At 36.5% G+C, this 20,488-nt stretch overlaps 1 protein-coding gene across 1 annotated transcript; it reads left to right on the top strand.

The window, feature by feature from the left end:
* Positions 1-16,174: 16,174 nt before the first annotated feature.
* RB195_025857 (uncharacterized protein) lies at positions 16,175-20,488 on the top strand (the record flags this gene model as incomplete). The annotated part of the gene is made up of 15 exons (XM_064214176.1): positions 16,175-16,195; positions 16,345-16,514; positions 16,576-16,744; positions 17,118-17,234; positions 17,295-17,451; positions 17,517-17,646; positions 17,906-18,059; positions 18,127-18,279; positions 18,703-18,843; positions 18,941-19,103; positions 19,170-19,288; positions 19,622-19,708; positions 19,965-20,058; positions 20,157-20,282; positions 20,394-20,488. 15 exons carry the CDS (start codon positions 16,175-16,177, stop codon positions 20,486-20,488), a joined length of 1,896 nt encoding a protein of 631 aa, XP_064070057.1.

Genomic DNA, 20,488 nt, shown 5'->3' with positions numbered 1-20,488 from the left:
CCTCGTTTGAAGTGTGTAGTGAGAGAAAAGCGTCTGAAAAATTCTGACACGCACACACGCAGAGCACCTATGAGCACTTAACTGGAATGTAGGGCAAATAGTGGGATTGTAGTACAGGGAACTTATGTTTTTGAGTGTATGTTTTGTGTTTTGTTAGCAAACGCTGCTTGTCCACTAATCCTTCGCCCCGGTGCTCCTCTATATCGTATTTCAACCGCCGCAGCACTATCTGCCTGCTCCCTCAGCCTCTCGGCCTCATCCCCCCTTCACGACGGCTACGAAATGTGAAATGTGAATACAAATTTCATGCATTCACTACATCGATTCTATGTTTTAGATAGTTAGAGAAGCGTGTTGTTGGTGAAGGGACGGGGAAAAAACAAGAGCTATGCAAAAACAGCTCAAGGATATCGCAAAAACCGAGTAGGAATCAGAAATTCAACAAGTGCACCAGACAATTCCCGATGGACGCAATTAGAAAACACTTTTTTCGCTGATTTTCAATTGGTCTCAAGGTCTGAGAACTCGGGAAAAAAACTCCGCTCGGATTACACTTAACGCAGACTACGAAGCACGTGAGCAATCATGCTTGAATTGCTCCCTTATGTAAGAGAGGGCAGAAGGATGTGCAGGACGACCTTTTTCACTAATCATAGGTTCCTAAGCGGTTATTAGGATCTCCAAACCGTCTCCAAACACTGTTAACATTTCCAGCTGTACTGCGATCGTATCCGATTACATACATTAAGAAATTGCTGCTAACAATGTCTAGGCGAGAATAGTGAAAAAGAAAAAAGTAGGGAAAAAATTAGGCATCTCCTATCGATACCTGTTACTGCGCAAATATTTCAGAGTTCGTAGAGGAGTATTTCTCGAGCGAGGATTAGGGCTTTGGATGCGAATTCGTGCAAACAAACATTTACTTTGTAGAGGTCCTCTTCGTGCGCTCTTTTCAATGAGATAAGATGAGGTCGATAGAACGATACTTGTGTGCAAAAAAAAAAATTTGATACTCTCATAGATTTACGAAAATCAAATTCGCGGCAATTATTTGTAATATCGAGCATAAAGTACAAAAAAAGTAGGGTGAAGTGAAATTCTACGGATTCTTGCAGTACATAACTTTCTATTGAGTGCACTTTAAACAACTACACCTCATTTAACAAAGTACCCTTCAAAGTCCTCATTTCAATTTTTTAAACCGATCGCTCAGCATTTAATATTTGAACCTTGTATTTTTACGCTTAAAAAATGGAGAAGATACTGAAAAGTGACTGAAATTAACTACATCCGGATTAATTAATGTTATAGCAACGACAATATTTGTTTGATTAATTTCTTGATCTTGATTTTTCATCAGAGATAAAATGTAAAAGTAACAAAGTCAAAACATTTCTTCTTGAAATAATAGAACACCCAAGATATGACCTTCAAATGACATTTATCTTCGGAATTCCCATCATTTCCAGCTTTAGTGATATTTGTAAGACGTAGTACTTACAACCAATTAATGTAAGGCGTAATTTGAATTAAACCTCATTTGAAATTTCAGAAATATCGTTGCAATGAAAATTAGCAGACCTATTACGGACCAGTTTTCCACCAAAAGACACACACATCGTCTAATTGTTCTCTAGGTTCATAGAAAAACATTTTTACAAGGATAAAACTTTTTGTAGAATGTTGATTTCAAAACTAAGATTTCCAAGACGATTTATATTTATGTGACTCTGTTTTTTTAAAGTAGGAATCGATGTAAATCTATGCTTATTAGATACATTTCTATGCAAATGCCCCAATTTGAGATTTAAAATGGTTATCGGTAGAAAGCTTCCCTAAGGAATGGTGAATGTCTAAGGAAATTCAGAAATTTCTCGAGGAAATAGCAATAGCTGTCAGAGAAGCACACAAAATAGAGCAAACGTGACTCGGAAATGAAGGAGTTCAGGAGTGCGATTGTGTGTCAGTTCTAGATCTAAGATTAAAGAGAAAATATCGTAAAAATTTAGTGAATTATTTGTTGAGATGAGTAATTCACTGTCGGTTTATGATGAGACTGACGACTTGTGCACTCATATTAGCGAATGAGCGATGTTTGCGCGAGTCCACTTAACCTCATCGTATACAAATCGCGAGATGAGAGTGTATCACTCACTACTCACTGTGGTGACATCTCATTTCAATAGCTGACAGTAGCAATATTTCGGGAATATATGGAAAAGATTGACAATTGTTGTCGTACGTGGATGACACTAACTGATGACAATATCCTTGAGGTGTGATGATGTCTGGACGTCGAAAAGGGGTGAAGAGACGATTGAAATAGCTGACTGTGAAACGATTTGCTGCTGTCCTCGCAGCTGTACTAACAACCGCCTCTTCGTGATGCGCTTTTTACGAATTCTGGAAAAGTTCGAAGCAAGACTGCAAACGTTCCTAACCAACTGCATTTCGATGCCGACCAGTTTTTTTCCGCATTGTTGAAAAGCCACCGAACGACGGAAATAGCTGCCTAATTGCTGGATTCTTCGTTTCGGATGTTGAAATTCCGGAATTCTTAAAAATGACACACAGGTTTGTAAACCACTTCGTGTCGAAGCAAATGCTAAAAATATTTCGACAGCTGAAGTAATCACATTTAGCTGGCTTGAGAAGATGTCAACAAAATTTTCAGCATTCAACAAAATTTGTGAAATAAATAAATAATAAATATATGTTCACTTTAGAATTATTTTATTGAATATTGTTCAAGTATGACACTAGTATTAATAGTAGCAAACTGTAGTAAATGTATATCTAAAGAAAATAAACATACATTTTTTTTGTGTGAAATAACACCAGATCTCTAAAATGCAGTAAAGGAATATATTGATATATGTAATGTAAAATATGCTGTAAATATAGACTTTGCAAAATATACTACGGGAAAAACTGCAATAGATAAATTCGATACCTTAATGAGTTTTCGAATATGAATATTCGTTAGAGAAGATAAAAATAAACCAAAAGGAACCTCGATATACTAAACCAACTATATTCTCATCCAACAGACATCGGCTTCTCTTTTCGAAATGTTCTATAGCGTGGACGTGAATAGGTAGAGGCAAAAATCCGAGGCTCGTCTCTCATTGAAATCCGAGAACAGCAGTCATAAGAGCAGCAGAGATCAGAATTTAGTCCTCTTTCATGCTATGCAGCAAAATACATAGAACGTCCAGAGACCGTTGTTTTTTTTTCGATGCAGCTTCCGTTTTGGTCGTTTCGTGTGAGTCAAAAACAAAATGAAAGTCAAAATGTAAATAGGGAAAAAAGGAAGGTCAAAAAGGATCCAAAAGATCTCCTAGTTTGAGATAAGAGCGATTTTTAAAGCCCTACAGCTCTTCTGTCGCAATATTTGAGAATAATCTTTGGAAAGCTTTTTTCCCGAAATAATCTACTGGTAACCGAACTTGTAACGGCGAAATTCCCATAATTTTTTGATTATTCACGAGAATGGAGTTTTTTTTTTTACTTTGAAGTTACTAAGTTGTTATGTATGTATATGTACTAAATCTGTTAAAAGTTACATTTAGCCACTTATAAACACGAATAATTTCCGTACAAAACACAGTGCATTAGTACTATAATGTAATAATAAATAAATAAATAAATTTGCTTATTCGTATAAAGGTGCCAGAATTACTCTAAGCATTTTCGCATTTTTTACTTTATTACGAATCACTTTTTCATTCAAAAATACACTAATAATTATAGAATATATGCTAAACTTACAGCTTCTAGTACAACAACCGCTAGTCCTATTTGTCCGGAGATTTTCCCATTGACGAGACTGGTACACTCGGCTACTTGTCGCTTGACGAAGATACGCTTCGGATAAACAATTTAGAAGACGAACAAGCGGAGCGATGATGACGATTTATACGTAATAACGAGAGCAGATTCATTCCATCGCACTTATAATTACTCGTATCCTCATCCTCAATCCAGCTGGCCATAGACTCCGTCTCTCTCTCACTCCTCTCATTCATCAATAATTTTCCCGCTAAGCTATGAAATTATAAGTAGATTGTTGACCAAGCATAGGCACAAGAGCCAATGGATATTTACACACCTGCCAAAACTACGTAAAGGGATCATTTTTAGAACAATCTATCACGATTACTGTACGGAAATCTAATAACGTGGAATTAAAATAGCAAAAAAGAAAAAACAAAATGAAACAAGATGATTGACAACAGTACAATTCTCTCTTCTTTTTTTTCTGCTCTTTCCTCTTTCTGCTACTAATTTGATAGACTGTATCAGATTTTGTTACCTGTGTAAGAATAAGTGAAACTATTAGTCAAAACTGGTACTTTTAACGACTTAATTCACTTAGTTGATTGTTTACCGCAAAGTTATGTACGATCTGTAGTTAAAGACTATCATATTTTTGCAAAAGGACCAAGAAAAATATCCATTCCCCCGTTCAAAGATGCTTCGTAGTAAACGTGAATTTTAAATCGTGAAATCCGGCAATCGTGATGAAATTATGGAAATTCATGGCTTCAAAGTCAAGTACTATTGAAGAACGCACGAATGAAATGAGGAAAATTGTAGTGCAGTCGTAGCGTATGTGAGTGACAACACATATCCTGAAAGCGTTCCAAGAGGATGTGTGAGCTGGACCGATGACGACAATTATGTACCAATGTATCGCTGGCACTAGTCCAATACGTCTGAAAATTGAAACCTAACTCAATCATATCCACCAAGTCCACGTTTCGGGAGTAGAAGAGAGCGTTACAAGAGAAGATTGCGAGGATTTTTCGAAATTAAAAATAGATGAAGAGATAATACATAGATAGAGGTGAACTGCTTGAAGCTAAGAGGAATGATTGGGAGTGGCGTATTTTTTTTTAAGATTTTTTTTTACTTTTTTTTACTTCTTTTTTTCAGAAGTTTCATGAAGATGTGTAAAGTCTTTCAAAGAAGTTAATCAACTCCAACAAGTAATACCTCAACGTTTGCGTACAAGTGGTCATCAAAACAGAATGAAAGGAAGAGGAAAAACTTTTGCCGTAAAAAAAAGGGCAACAAAGAAAAAAACAACTGGCATTTCTTTTAAGTCAAGTGGGGATAACAGTAGGAGTTTGTAAAACTTCTCGAAAATTTCTAAGCGCATGGGAATGTGAATGGATACTAAGGATACCAGTGATAAAATCAGATGAATAATGAGAAAATAAATTTAAATATTTTATCATGACAAAGAACAGCTGTAACAGTTTTCTCTTCGGTACTATCAAATGTCTGAATTACGGCAGTGGTTGTGTAGCCGTGCAGCTGTTGATATAAAAAAAAGGAACTAAGACTGATTATTTCTCCAGCTCTGTGAAGGTAAGCGCAGACTGTTGGGAAAATTCATGAAGAAAGAGGAGAAGCGTTTGAAAAATGCAAAAGGCGTGCAAATTTCTATCTCCGAGGGTTTCTCAACTAATTAAATCTAATGGGAATGGAATCCTAAGAATCTCAGCGCTTGGTTTTCTTCTTCATATTTTCTGGAATAATGTGAGAATGAATGTAGCTGGAAAATGTGTTAATTTACTTTAAAGTGTAGCTATAGTTAAGAGAAGTGGACGAATCGCTTCAACTATTTGTTGCTCGAGTCATGCATGAAAAGTTAATGAATGGCAGCGACGTGCAGCGCTACCCAACCGAGCTCATAAGCTCTGGATTAATTTGAGTTTCTGGAACTGAAGTTACGTGCCAAAGATTGCTAAGCAACTTATGTGTGTTCCGTTTATGTTGAGGACAAACCGAAGAGAGTAGGATCCTATCCGAAGAGACGCATACGGTTTCGTTAGGTCAGCGGATAAATATGCTCAGGTTACTCGAGTAATCTTAGTAAGTTTCTATTAAAATCATCTGCCGTTTTCGAATGGCGATCGAACACAGGATCAGTTGAATTTTCAAATTTGATTATTTGCAAAGTTTTCACAGGAATCGCTAAAAAAAACACTTAATACATAACAAATTAGAAAAGAGAGCCGATTGGCGTCGAATATTGCTTTACAACATGAGAAAATCGCACAAAAGAGAATGTTCTATACAACGGAACTAATTCACAAAAAAAAACAACTAAATAACAAGTTTCATCGCTGTGTCTCGACTATATCTTACGAAAGACTTCACAAAATTAAGAAATTTTCTAGTGAATAGAAATAGAATAGTGCAAAACATTTCCATAACCGTATTCCATTCTCATTCCTTAGAAATCGCTACAAATTTAATTATCCATTCAATAAAATGGCTAGATGTTGATTTATTTCCATGTTTGTTCACCAATACCACATAATCAAATATTTCCTTATTTTTCCGATTTTATAAATTCAGAAAGTAATGCAAGGAGAGTTTTCGACTACAAACACTTTGTTATTCACTTAATATAATGCTATATTATTAGATTTTAAAACATTGTTCTCGTGCTATCGAGTTTTTCTATGAATAGGGACTAAATTTTCATCTTGAACCTCAGCAAACACATTTTTTTACCTTAAAAAATTCTGAGTCAGATGAAAGAAAGAACGTAAACTAAATGAGTTTATGAAAGTCGAGAGAGACTGTTACATAAAAAACCATTAAAAAAAACAGGAGATTAGAGAAGAAAGTCAAATGTGTATGGATTACTTGTTTATTTGCTTTTTGGTATTTTTTGAGGAATTTTTTAATTCGCAGAATAAACAGAAAGTCTCCTCAAAACACTGAAATATAAAATTTGAAATTTACAAGAGCAGATGTTTCGTAGCTATAAATTTGACCTATTTTTACGAAAGATAAAAAAATTCCACAGTCCTCGGGAAACAGAATAGTAAACGACCGACCAAAAACCGCTGACCTGGAGCGACAGGTTTCTTAGAAGGAATGGTAAGAGGTCGAAATTAAGAGAAAAATGACCTCGGTCAACTTAACAATTGGACGACACTATATTACTGTAAATAGCCATACAGTGTTCACGCTTGACCGACACGCGCCGTCTACGAGTTGCTTTTTTTCTACAAACAAAGAAAATGGTGTACGTGTCCTTGAAGGAGGTGAATTATGTATCTTATTAGAAATGACCTCGAATACTTTTTATGATATACATTTGAGGACGTTGTATGACGGAGAAAATTGCGTTTTTTCGGGCACAATTGGAAAATCACCATTTGGCTCCAGGTTTAGACCTTAACGCTACCCATATACGTACGAAAAAAGATGAAGATGGTAGGAAAAATCCACAAGGATTCAGATTATCAGAACGTAGCAATCATCACTTAGATTAGCCTCGATAATCTCTTCCAGTTCTACGACTCGACAGGATTCCTAATTGCCCAGCTCTCATTATACAAATGGCAGGTAATTTGAATGAGTGCTCGATAACTGAGGATACGCTCGAGTGTATGCAATTCTGGATGAAGACAGCAATAAAACAATCCCGCTCAGCTCTACTGACTTGGCGCCACAATGACACCGCGGCACTTAACGCGATCATCTGGACCAGTAAATCGAGCCGCTGAAAAGCGTTCTGGATCGTCCGTCACTCATCGCACTTTTCGGTTGAACGAGCACACAGTTGCAACTGAACTCTTTCAGTGAGAATGAGGAGTGCATGCAAGTCTTGTGATGAGCCTTGAAGCGTAATGACTCCTGTTTCAGACGGAATGACAAGATTAGTAGAAGGACTTGAGTTCAGCTTAGTAACGATTAAAAGATGCTCACTTGATTTTGAAGAAGAAGTAAGGAATTATTCGGGATAGCTCACTGAAGCAGCACATATCTGATATCTGAATTTCAAAAAATTTTAGAATTATGCGGATTTTATTGACTTGTGGAAAAAACAAAAAGGAATATTTATATGTATACATACATTATCCGTTATGTAAGCACAAAAATATTTAGTGCAACTACAAAAAGTACTAAAAACCTACATATTTCTACTCCTCAGATATTTCAAAATACAGAAGGTAAAAATTATGTAGGATGTGTCACTCGTTATTTAGTGAGGACTTCCGATTTCTTATTTCGACACGTGCTGGTTTAGTGAGGTCATTGAAAGGATTCAAAGTGAAAAAAATCAACATTTAAAAACGGGAAGGAAAATTATAAGAGATGGTCAAATAGCTAGAACTATAACGTACATCCAGTTATATTTCCCACTAGCGAAATAAATGTTTTTAGTGGCGAACCTTTCCATGGTAACGAAGCCCGGGCTCTTAATACGAAATGCTATTTATGAAAACCCTAAATTAAACGTAGAACCACCCGATAGTACGGAAGAAAAAAATTGAATCATCTTGTGCATTTTCAGGATTGGTAGTAGCACTTAATTTATTTCATTTATATTGTCGTCCAAACAAATACTGCCCATTCTAAACAACTGTTGATGGCATGTACATATGTACAGTCCGTACATTCGTAAATGAAGAAATAAAGATAGAAATTTAAAAAAAAACAAAACGCTTAAAATAGTTTGAAAGCGTTCCAGAACAATGAGAAAATCCACAATCATTTCAGTACTTTGAAATTTTCCAATATATTCACATGACAATTATTCCATACATTTTTTACTTCTTGTTAAAATTAGGAGCTAGAAACATATACCGTACTTTTGATCTCCGAAGAAGCATACAACAGAGTGTGTTTAATGGCATTTTTAGAAATTAAGAGTTATAAAAAACTGTAAAAATTTCCACGTTGTTCGGTTGTCGTTCGGATTTGTGGTGTTGTTCTTAGCACATATATCATACAGTACAAATTACAAAAATTCTGTAACTACAAAAGTGTCTTTATCAAAATGTGCACAGACATGTGCAACATATGTCGAAATTCTGGAAATACTATAAATAAGCTATTAAAAAAAAACTACAAAAAGGAAAAACTATAAATTCTAAAAGTAATATTGCTTTCTCTTTCTACATCTTTTGTTAAGAATTTCAATTCGTACAATTTTTTGCTTCATGAGTTTTTTTTTGTATTCTAAGAGAGCGTTATATGTATACGTACACGCAATATTCTCAGAATGAAATAAATTTTTATCTTGAACTAAATTATTTTAACATATTCCCATTTTTTTAACGTAATGAGACATGCGACAGATTTTACGACTACGGTTTATTTCCGTGCACATCATTGTACGGAAATAAACCATAGTCCATTGTTTGAAATTACTACTGTAGAGGAATCTGTAGTGAATTCTCTTTTGAAAAAAATTCGTGTGAATATGTGGAATAGATGAGGAAGCTGTACGAAAACACCTCATTAACTAATTGGCTTTGTTAAGAGGTTGAGTGCTGTGCTGAAGCGCTTTCGCGGAACGAAGAGGTTCGTGTGAGGTCACAGATGGCATCAACACAAAAGCAACTAGTCATCAACTGTATGAATGGGAACAGTAGGTCCAGAACGTTGAGATCCTTCTGATGCACTCCATGTAATGTGGAGGTTTCTTGGGAAGGAGGAGGTTAATTAACTGGATTTTTTTTCTACTGTGTTTCATCTACATGTCATCGTATAGTGAGAGATGTTCGTATGGAATGAGGAGCAATGCTTTGCTACAGCAAGCCATTTGGGACGAGTGTTGCCATGCTGTGATGTTAATAGGGAATTCCTCGAAAACAAAGCCTGAATCCGACCCGATGAGGACAACAAAATAACAAGCGTCGAGAGAGTTGACCAAAAACAGGCTTTTGACTAGAAGAAGTGGATGGAAAACATAGTAACCACACCATTACATATATGTACATATTTACTAAAGAGTAGTCTTCCTCGGATCCATGTTTCATCTGAATGCGGATCAGCTTTTCACACATCCATTAGAATGTGTCAGAAAAAAAAACTTTAAAAAGTGTAAAGGCAATGAGAAATGGATAGATAATATACAACCGTTTCAATTTTCAACAACCATAGTACACAAAATATTAAACTTCAAACTACAATGGAAATGGAGGAATATCCAAAATTTTCTTTTCTTTTCCTCGACATGGACAGATCTGCTGTAAATGGTCAACCCCAAACGTCAAAATCCAGAGCTTCAAAAAAAAAAAGGAAAAAAACTACTCAGAGAGATTTCTGTCAATACAGATTAAAGGACATGTAAACATCCACTACATCCGTGAAGTTCTTCCTTTGAATTAGCGATGAAAAATGAGAAAAGAATTAATTACAGAACGAATTAGAAATAAATAGTGGTTTCCATTGTAAGTATGGACAAAAAACGGTATTTCTCAAAAAAAATATGTGCAATTTTAAACCTTTCAAAATATTGTTAAAATACAGTCCAGTAAAAATAAACACGTGTTTGAAATGCATTTGGGTTATGAAGGCTTTTCTTAAGGATCCTGGTATGTACACCATATTTATAAAGTACACTTGCATTACTTTTGCAAAGAAGTTCATGTGCACTTCCTATATGGGATCCTGAATGAATGAGTAGATCCCAAAAAGCAAACACTATGAATTGTTTCTACAAGTTTTTCTTTCCGTCCTGCTTCACTCGAAACAAAGTCGATGGATACATTCTGAGAACCATTAATAATTCTATATATTAGTAGCTAGAAGGGAAATTCTTATTTGTTTGCAGGAAATCTCAGCTCGTCGGGAAAAAAATAAACAAGAAGCGAAGACTCCTTCAAGGATAATCATTTCAAAGTAACGGAATGGATGATCAAACACATTTGTAACCTCTCTTGTAGTTTATTTACTTAATTTTCTTTTGTTTCGTCCTCAAAAATCGTACGTATATGTACGAAAACAAAACGATTTGAACAAAAATAAGTGAAAAAAGAAAAAAAAAAGAAAGAAAAAAAGAAAAGAAAGAAGAGGAAGGAAAAAATAAGTGAATTAGCTGGTAAGCAAATAAGTTTTCAGAGCCACTGAGTGAATAGAAAATGGTAAATTAATGGTAGAACATGTAAATGCTGGAATTTTTTTTTAGTATTTCTTTATTCTAGCTTGATTGTGTACATATATAATACATACATACATATGTACGACATCCCCGATAAAGATTCTAGGATTTTTCGAACAAGATTTACGTTGTTATTCAGTTTACTTCTTCCGTGGTTGTATTACTTCGCATTCAATGCATACAATACACTGAACTCGATTTATCAAATTGAGTTTACTATCGAATAAATTGGATTCAAGCCACACGTAACATCAACAACACGGAGATCTCAAAAACTGAGACCTCTAGAAGCTGAAGTTTTTACAATATCGACTACTCTCGAAGGCACTAAAATCCAAGAAGCGGTTATTCAAAAAATAAAGATGTTAGGAAAAAATTTCAATCGTCACAGGACTTCAGAAGTGGATACATAGTCTCTCATTGAGTCAGTGATGACACCTATTTCAGTCCGTATCATTTCGGGAGGGATTGAAAAAATATATTTAACAAAATTGAAAACAACGTTCAAATATTCTTCTTTTCAAGGGAAAAACTGCATGTAATGCAAGATGTAGGATTAATATATCTATTTGCCGACGTACATATACTGAGAGTGGATATTATGTGTTTGATGTGAACGTTGGCAATTTTCCACCATGCCCACTTACGTAGTAAACAAACATGTTGTTGATTTGTCCAATCCACAAATACGAGTATCTAATCTAGTCTCTAATAGGTGAGCTAAGTTAGTACTTTCTGCCACACTCCTCCGGAAGATGGAGTATTCTAGGATTTCCAAATGTTCAAGTAGATGTAGGCTAATATGATACGGATAAGGATAAAAGATAAAGTTTCTGGCGATAGGATCCGCTTGGGATGAGCCACCACGTCCACATCAATTCAGAATCGTTCGAGGTTCATGAACGTGTAACTGGCCTGTACAACGACTTCCAGGAGTTAGCCGATGAGTCAAGTCAGTAGTTTAATTACCCAAGTTTGAGGTGTTCGGGATTGTATGGGAAAATGCCATCGAATTCTTTCCAAGAGCCTGAAACAGTTCTAAAAAGGGTACAAGAGCTTATTCAAGTGGGGAAAGGGTCAGATGCGCTCGATACTCTTCAGGATACAACAAAGACTCGTCGATACAAACAATGGACAAAACTCTCGTACTGATAATCATGAAGCGTGTGGAGCTCTGAGTTTTACTGAAGAAACCTCATGTCGCAAAGGATGCCCTTTTTCAAAACAAAACACTTACTTATCAGGTTACAGTGAAGTCGTTAGAAACTGTAAAAGATCATTTTCTACAAATAGCGGGACAAAAAACCGAAAAAGCACAGAAAACGTCTATTGAGAACGTAGATGAAATATGTAGATGATCTTGGAGACGTTCCCGAAACGCTGCCCCTGTCCCTTTTCTGGCGCTGCTACTCAAGATCGTACGTACAGAACTTTCCTGGCGCCTTGGCTTCCTTTTCTTTGGGACACATACAAGAATTGCCTAGAACTTCTCCGAAATAATGCACAAGTTGAGCACCTATATCACCGCATCACGAGAATGTCCTTCAAATTTTGTTCCACATATCAACGCCGCACTGAGTTCCGGAAGCTATACGAGTCGCTACGTCTCCACTTGAATCAAATACAGAAATATCATTATCTCGCCCACGTGGTAATATTGAGCTCTCCGGAGTCTCCAACCATGATGCAGGATACTCGTTTACATATTTCAACTTAATGCTGCTATACAAATGGAGCTTTGACATGAGGCATATATTTTCTTAGGATTTCTCACCTTCTGTAGCAGGAGAATGACCTGCCAACTCATCACTCCTCACGCTTTGAAGGACCAGTCTTGTTGTGTAAAATTCAGGCGAAATTCTAGTGAGCAGTGTTCCATCTTGTTTTTTTTTTGTTTTATGGCGCACCTGCAGGTGTTTCAATAAATAAATAAATATAGAAGCGCTGAGGATGTTGTTTATGGCATGATGCAGATCAGCAACGACAAGGTCAAACGAATGCTGAAGCCGGCAAGCTACGTTAGCTACTACGACAAGCTTCTTCTCAAATCCTGGAAGATTGGGAACAGCCTTTTCCACGCAGCTGCTCTACTGCAAAAGTTTCTCATTTAAAAGGACATGAAAAAGTCGTTCACGGCCGAGGAGGCTTAAGAACAAGCAATCCGTGTACTTCTTGCCACCTTATCAATCCCTGATGGAGCCGATCCTCCATCAGATCTCGCTCGTCATCTCGATATTGAGGATCAGCATCTCACTAATATACGCTTGTTGTCAAACCTGTTACGTCTTCCAATTGCTCCTGCTCGGAATGGCGTGTTTAAAGAAGCTTCACGATTAGAGTACGGTTCCAGAAATGGCATCAGACTCCACAAATGCATTATACAAGCTACTGGAAAATAATTTCGCTCCTTTAAGGGTTGCACAAGAGGTGGAGGCTTAGCTGGTAAAAACCGATCGTCCCGATCAGTGAAAAAAACAACAAACAAAATAAAGAAACATATAGAAAAACGCAAGATAAGTGAAATTCTTAAAGTTCTGCAAAGACCTAATTATTTGATATAGTTTTTCAAAAAAGTATAATAGATTATTACTGTTGTTGTTTATTTATATTATAGTATTGAGAATTCTCTTTCAATCCAAAAAATCCTTACGAACGGGAACGTCTTAAAGTTTGTCCAAATATGTCTCTTTTCTTGGTGATATTTCAAATGGAGGAAGAACGCAAATAAAACGCCAGAATTTGCAGAATCATAGCCTGGAGGAGTAGGAAAGAAATTTAGAGACTGAAAAAAAAGAAAATAATTCACTTAATGAGAAAATTTTTCATTCTCAAACTTCATTAAAACTATTTTGCAGCACTAACAAGAACTTAAGTTACATCCAACTCCATATTGTGGATAATTTGCTATGATCGTGGTTCAATTCAGGATAATCAGTTCTAGAAATAGGAATAAAACGGCCAATTTGGACGATATATCGGTCAATATGCGGATCGTTGTGACCGATTTACTCTACAAATGCATAGTAGTCTTAATAGCAATTGTTGTCCGGACATGATCCACGATTTGGGTAGTCGGCCATCCTCTTTATGCCTCTGAGTCTCTCATTTCTCAAGTCACTCGCCACTAACAGCAAATTTGTCAGTGAATAGTGCTGATTGGTTCTATTTTGCCTTAATGGGAATTTGGGGAGGGCAGAGGATTGAACTCAAGCTTTTTTTCAGCGAAGAATCCATAAGACATGCAATTGAGGAACGAATTTTCAGATAAATTGACTATACAGAGCAGTTTCAAACGAAAATTTCTGGAATGATAAAATAAAAATGTTTATAGTAGCGAACCTTTGCAAAATAGAGGAGGTAGAGGAAAAGGCGAGGAAATATTTCCAGGAATAATCTCATTTCCTATGTATTCGTTGACAGCGAGAGCGACATCTTTGCATGTGGGCTTCACCCAGCTGTTGTCAAAAACATATGTGGTAATCCGGATACACAATATATGCGGTAGAATGAGGACATGACCTGAGATCCAGTCTGAGCTTATGTTAGAACTCAGAGCTCAAACAAACGGCCGCTTGCACTTTCGCTGTCATCAAGGATTATTCTGGAAACAGTTGTGGTTGATGGATAAGCGCCAAGAGCTGCTAGTGTTTTTTTCTTGAATATTGGATAGATTGAATCAGAGATGTAATTTCTAAGCTTCGTAAAGGGACCTCAACCTCTGAATTTTGAGCGAAGGATGAAGAAAAAAGAAAAATATCACATGGTTTAAATGTAATAAAAAGTACTGTTACTTCAACAACTAAGGTCTTAATAGTACAACAGAACTGGGATTCGTGGGAAAAACTTGTGGGAAAGAAAATATGGGAAAATTTTAGGTAGGAAGTGTCATAGGACAGCGACATCCGTGTGTTTATTGATTTGGTACCTGCTTTTGATCTTTGATAGGTCAACATTTTATTAGGAGGACACGTATTTTGCCTTATATGCGTTCGATCCAGGAAAAAAAAGTCCGCTACCGCTATTATTGATTTTATATATTATCAAAATCTTATATATCGTGTCACTTATATTTCATGAGCTTACTGTATTTATAAACGGCAGCGAAAAAGTGGCTGAATAAGCCATTTTAGTCTTCTTCTTCTTTATTAATTTTCCTCACTTTTTAAAAATAGAATCACCGTGAAGGAACAATTGACAATGTATCGAGCATTGACTGAAGTACAGCGATCACTTCTCTGCCGATCATAAAGGCGATCCTGGATCCTTATATATAACTCTGTTCACTTCAAAGTTATTATTGGGATTGAAACAGCTGCTCCGGATTCAACGTCAGTTCATTCTATCGCATATCGCTGTACCTGCGAGGATCGATGAGTGAATAGGTGAAGGATAGGTCAATTGGACCTATCGAATCCATCCTCCTTACTCCGGAGTCGATAAATTGGTGCCAGTCTGGAAGAGAAAAAAATTTACTTGTTACATCAGCTCGCCTACGTAATTCATCGTATACGCTGCATGTGCTTTAATAAACCTCAAATGACTCAAAATTAAAATTGAAATCGTAACCGCATCCAGAAAAGAGGTTAGTCATCATCGTGCGCTTGATCTTTTATCCTTCAATCTACCACTTACATGATCTACGGTGGATGAGCTGCATTGGAAATCTAGGAACCTCCTAGCACTTATTTTTCTTGCATTAGTTCTACAGTTCCTTTTCTTATTTTTCTTGCATTAGTTCTACAGTTCCTTTTCTTATTTTTCTTACATTAGTTCTACAGTTCCTTTTCATTTCTCAGCATCGCTCAGCTAATCTTCGCGGCTTTTCTTCATTCAAAAAAATACTTTCGCGCCATGCATTGCTAAAGAGAGATGGTTCGCATATGTTTAACTACTTATCTTCCACATGTGCCTTCCATAAAGAGTTTCTAATGAAAGATTTCGAGAAACATCTAATTTTTCTACTATAAGCTGCAGGAATACTATGAACAGCTTGTTAGTTTTCCTAATAATAATCCATATTCCAAAACTTAAAGTGGTGAGTTAGCTCGGCTCGAGGTTGGTCCCGAAGAGATTCCCTACGACGGTTAAGCGAAAATTTCGTGCTGGCAATCTCAAGTTTCATTTTCATCTTGCGAGGATTGTGTTCTTGTTTTCTTCGGATTTTTTCAGATGATGTTTCTGTGCTTCTGCTTATATTCTGTTAACCAAAGGTGACTGTAAGTGTTTCCAGGGTTGCTGTACAACTCCTTGGGTATGCCTCGGGAATTGAATGGGGTATGTGTTATATAAATTCTGGGCTTATCTGTTTTTCTTTCCAAAAATTCTAGATTAGAAGGGAAAGGGAAGATCCCCTCTCTTGATCGAGAAGGATGTTGAGCAAGATTGCCGAGACTTCGTAAGATTTATATTCTTTGTGTTCCCAGGTGCACAGCAATAACTCAGCCGCCTCACTTTCCTCCCTCTGTGATGGCCTTCCGCATGAAGAGAGGCGTAAGGCATTAAACAATCATTTTTGTGGAATCCAAAAACAATATGATGATACTGTTGCTGAAATAGAAAAGGCAAAAAACAGTATTGAAGAAGCTCGAGTCAAGTGAGTTCTTCTCTTAATTTTTCTACCATGTATTATTTACTTTTCATACCACTTTTTGTAGATATGAAAATATGAATGATATGATTCGAACGCTCGAACAGTTGAGATGCAGTTTGGAGCAGCATATTCGAACGGTTCGATTGAATGAGAGTTCATTCGCTGGGACATCGTCAGTTTTAGAATATGACGCTGCTAAAAGTCGTACAAATAACTTGATTAGTGTAATAAAAGTGAGTTTTTCTCCTCGCAATAGTGTTCTTTCTTGAGCGCCGTACTAACTTCATGTAACATTATTTCTTCTTAGTAGAATGCGTATTACAATTTGATTTCATGTTTTTTGTCTGGTAGTTTCTTCAACGGATTTTCCTCGAACTTATTTGGTTACTCAGCTGATTGAAAGCTCAATATCTTTTAATAGTTAGACTTTTTTTCACATTTTCAATGACATCACCTCATTCGGTAGTTCAGCTGCTCACAATTTGGCTGAATTTGGCCTATTCAGAGACTGACACTATCATGTTTCGCTTAGTTCCAGCACTTAACTAGTGATCTTAGGAAGTGTTCCTTTTCCTTACTTTTCTAATTCTGAAGAGTAACTTCTAGGCAAAGTCGCAATGGGATCGCGCCAGAGAACTTCTAAAAGAGGAAGGACAAGAAGACCAACAAAAAATGTATGAATGTTTAGCTGATATGCAAACTAGCCAGGAAACCCTTGCTAAGGTTGGTTGCGTGATTTCTCAACTGTTTTCTTTCTATATATTGATAGTTTGTTGGTTTTAGTTTGTCCCGAGTGGATTCGACACTAAAGAGTTCGAGGACATGAAGGATCGTTTCTTAGCTTGGCAAAGTGCTGCATTAATTTTCGCCATTCAACAAGCCGACTTCGAGAAATTGGCGGAAATCCAGAAGACATATGAAAGTCTTGGACGTAAGGACGGTGAGTTTTCAGGACTATTTTTTGATTAGATGCGTTTATGGCATCGTTAATGGAATAATTTCCAGAGTTTGTTTCGATCTTCCGTCGTGTGTCCATCAATAGGTTGCGAGAGTTCTCAGCTGATGGACCATCAGTTCAATCCATCATCGACGCATTATATAAAGAGTTAGAGTTTGTATTCACGCACCATCACAAGTGAGCACCTTTGTTTTTCTCACTTTTCTGAATTTATCTTTTCAAGAAAGAGCTTTTGTAAATTTTCTTTGTTTACACTGTAGCTATATTTAAGTTATTTTCTGGTACTCCTTTTCATTTCTTAAATTTTCGCATATAAGAGCAGTGATTTTGATTACTTAATGAAGAAACTCCAGTTCTTAATTTGAAGGAAGGTTGTGCAAAAGCTATGTCTCAGCTTTTCATTTAGTTTATTTTGGTTTTTATGACTATTCTTAAGGGTTCTCCGCCGATTTCTCGATGACGATGCCGCCTCCACTCTCCTTTTCGAAGCAATTCAAGAAGGACTCAAAGAGCTCGACTTAACTGACTCATTCAGTAACCGTATTTCTGCAGACGAGAATCCAATAGAACTTCTGCAGAAGACATCGCAGGTGCGAAATTCCTTTCTGATCTCATTTTCTTACGTTTCATTGGTCCACATTGTTTGTTTGTTTACAGTTTCTCGACACGCGATCTGATTTATTGTCAAAAATCCCCTATCTAACCAATATTTCGCATCAGCTAAGAACTGAAGTCGTACATGATCTCGAAACCCCATTCCGATCTGCCCTCACTACCTACGTTCTCTCCAAGATCAATGCTGTAGATCTGGTAAGTAAATTATTTGTTTTTTTTTTTTGAGTTCGGCTTTGATTATTAAGTTAGTTTATCTATTCTTTTTCCTTCTCCGTCGTTTTCTTTTTTCTTTTTTTCTTCTTCGGCATTTGAAAGACGTTGCGTGCGTTCAGATTGTGATGTGACCTCTGTTTTTTTTTTTTAATGCAGAATGCGTATTAGATGGATAAACTTATTATGAATGCGTCGCTGTAGTTCATTATCTCAGAATTACTGGTTCTTATAGCTGTCGGTGGAAATAACAGGAATTATTCTGGAAGGGAGATAAAAATTGTCGTATTCACCAGATCCTTCCAAAATGAACTTGCGGTCCACCTCCTCTCTGTTTTCCTACTACTACTTTTTTGGAGCTTTTGTCCATGCTTTTTGTCTATTCAAATAATCATTTTTCTGATTTAGACAAGCGGATCATTTCGTGCACGTGTGGAATCGCTGAAAACCGCTATTGCTGAGCTCCTTCATCTTCTCACTGATGTGTTCGTTCACAGTGAGGTTTTGTTCGGACGTACTGTGAAGAATGTAGTGCAGCAACCGATTGATGTGAGACTGTACTTCTTTTCCTTTCATTTTTCAATCTATCGTATATTCTAATACGCTTTTTCTCATTGTTCCATTGCTCACTTAAGTTTTCATCCAGAAAGGTCTGGAGAATTTCCTGGCCAAATTGAAGTCGTGGGAATATTGGCTAGATAGTCAACGCCGCCCACGTTCATTGGAAGATATTATTGCAGTATGCTCAGCTTCCGGACAACTTGTATTTGGACTTCAGGAGTTCAAGACCATGGTAACGAATGTAGAAGGTGAGTTTTTTTTTTCAAAGAGTTGTTTGTCTTTTTTTTAATAAATTAATTAATTAACCCGTCTAGCGTCTTTGTCTCCGAATATCAAATCGGCTCTGAAATGGAATAGAGGAGTATGTGACCTTGTTTTGAAGACTGCAATTGACAAGGTGGTAGTGAAAATGAAAGCAAAAATTGAAGAAATCGTGAGTTTGGCGTTTTGCATTTCGTTTTTTTTTTCTTGTGATTAACATACGTTTTCATCGTCTTCATATTCTTTTTTCTTCTGTTCATTTTCTGCTTCTGGGCTCTCATTCCAGTTTTTCGAATTTGATAGTGCTTTTTACTAGTTCATCACTGCTTTAGTTGAATTGTAAGAAATGCACAAAGCAGCTTAAGTAGCGTTTGCTTCTGCAGATGCCATGAAGTGTCGCTTATTTAAGACTTCCTGTTCGAATTCGAAAAAAAAGCAAATTTCACATTTGCTCTTTTTTGAGGAGTCAACTCATTTTTGCATTTTCGTGAAAGTGGTCTTTTAGAAATGTGCTGTGCCTAAGGACTCGCGCATGACCAATCTTCCGGCATTCAGCACCTCTCCTCATGAGTACATCACCAGTGCTGGGCAGGTAATTTACTTTAGTTCTGCTTTATTTTAACCATAACACAACTTTTTCCTGGAATTCAGCAATTTTACTGACTATCATAGTTGTCTGAATAATTTTGGACAGAATTTTCTTATATGAATTTGATCTTGGTTTCATTTAAGAACATGTGAAATAATTTCAGCTCTTGCTTTTACTGTTAACGAGCTATTTTTTTTTTCTTCTTTCTTTTTTCTTTTTTTATCTATGTTGGTCCATCTTTTCTCATTTATGTGTTAAGGAACTACTGCAACTTTTTCACCTCTGGGAGCAGTTTTTCTTGGACGACAATGTTGTCCACTCCTTCTACATTGCCTTGAAGAAAAAGTTTGAAGGTATTTTATTACTTTTCGGTTTCCTTTTATTAGATTTATATTCTATTACTTCCAGTTTCTCAGCATTTTAATACTATAACTCTTTTTTTAAACTTTAGGTGAAGAACTTTTTAAGAAGACCGTTGCGGATGTTGCGAATAGTGTAATCACGGAATTTGTATCGTCAGTCGGCGATCCAACCACGTACTCGAAAGAAGTCGCCAAACAGTTTCACGCTGACACTGGTCAGAATTCTTTTTTAATGTATTTGGAAATACTAGCTAAACTTTGCATTAGGAAGTTGTCTCAAATGGAGAAGTCGTGAGAACCAATACAAAAATTAATATTTCTTTTAGTGTTCCTCAAAGATGCATTCGAAGATCTCCGAACAGGAAACGTGGAACAACTTTCCGCACTAGAAGCAAGACTTAAAAATGTGCTCAAAGTGTAG

Source organism: Necator americanus, chromosome X, assembly GCF_031761385.1.
Source record: "Necator americanus strain Aroian chromosome X, whole genome shotgun sequence".
Lineage (NCBI taxonomy): Eukaryota > Metazoa > Nematoda > Chromadorea > Rhabditida > Ancylostomatidae > Necator > Necator americanus.
Note: the sequence above shows the minus strand (reverse complement) of the source record. Positions and strands in the feature narration are given on the sequence as shown.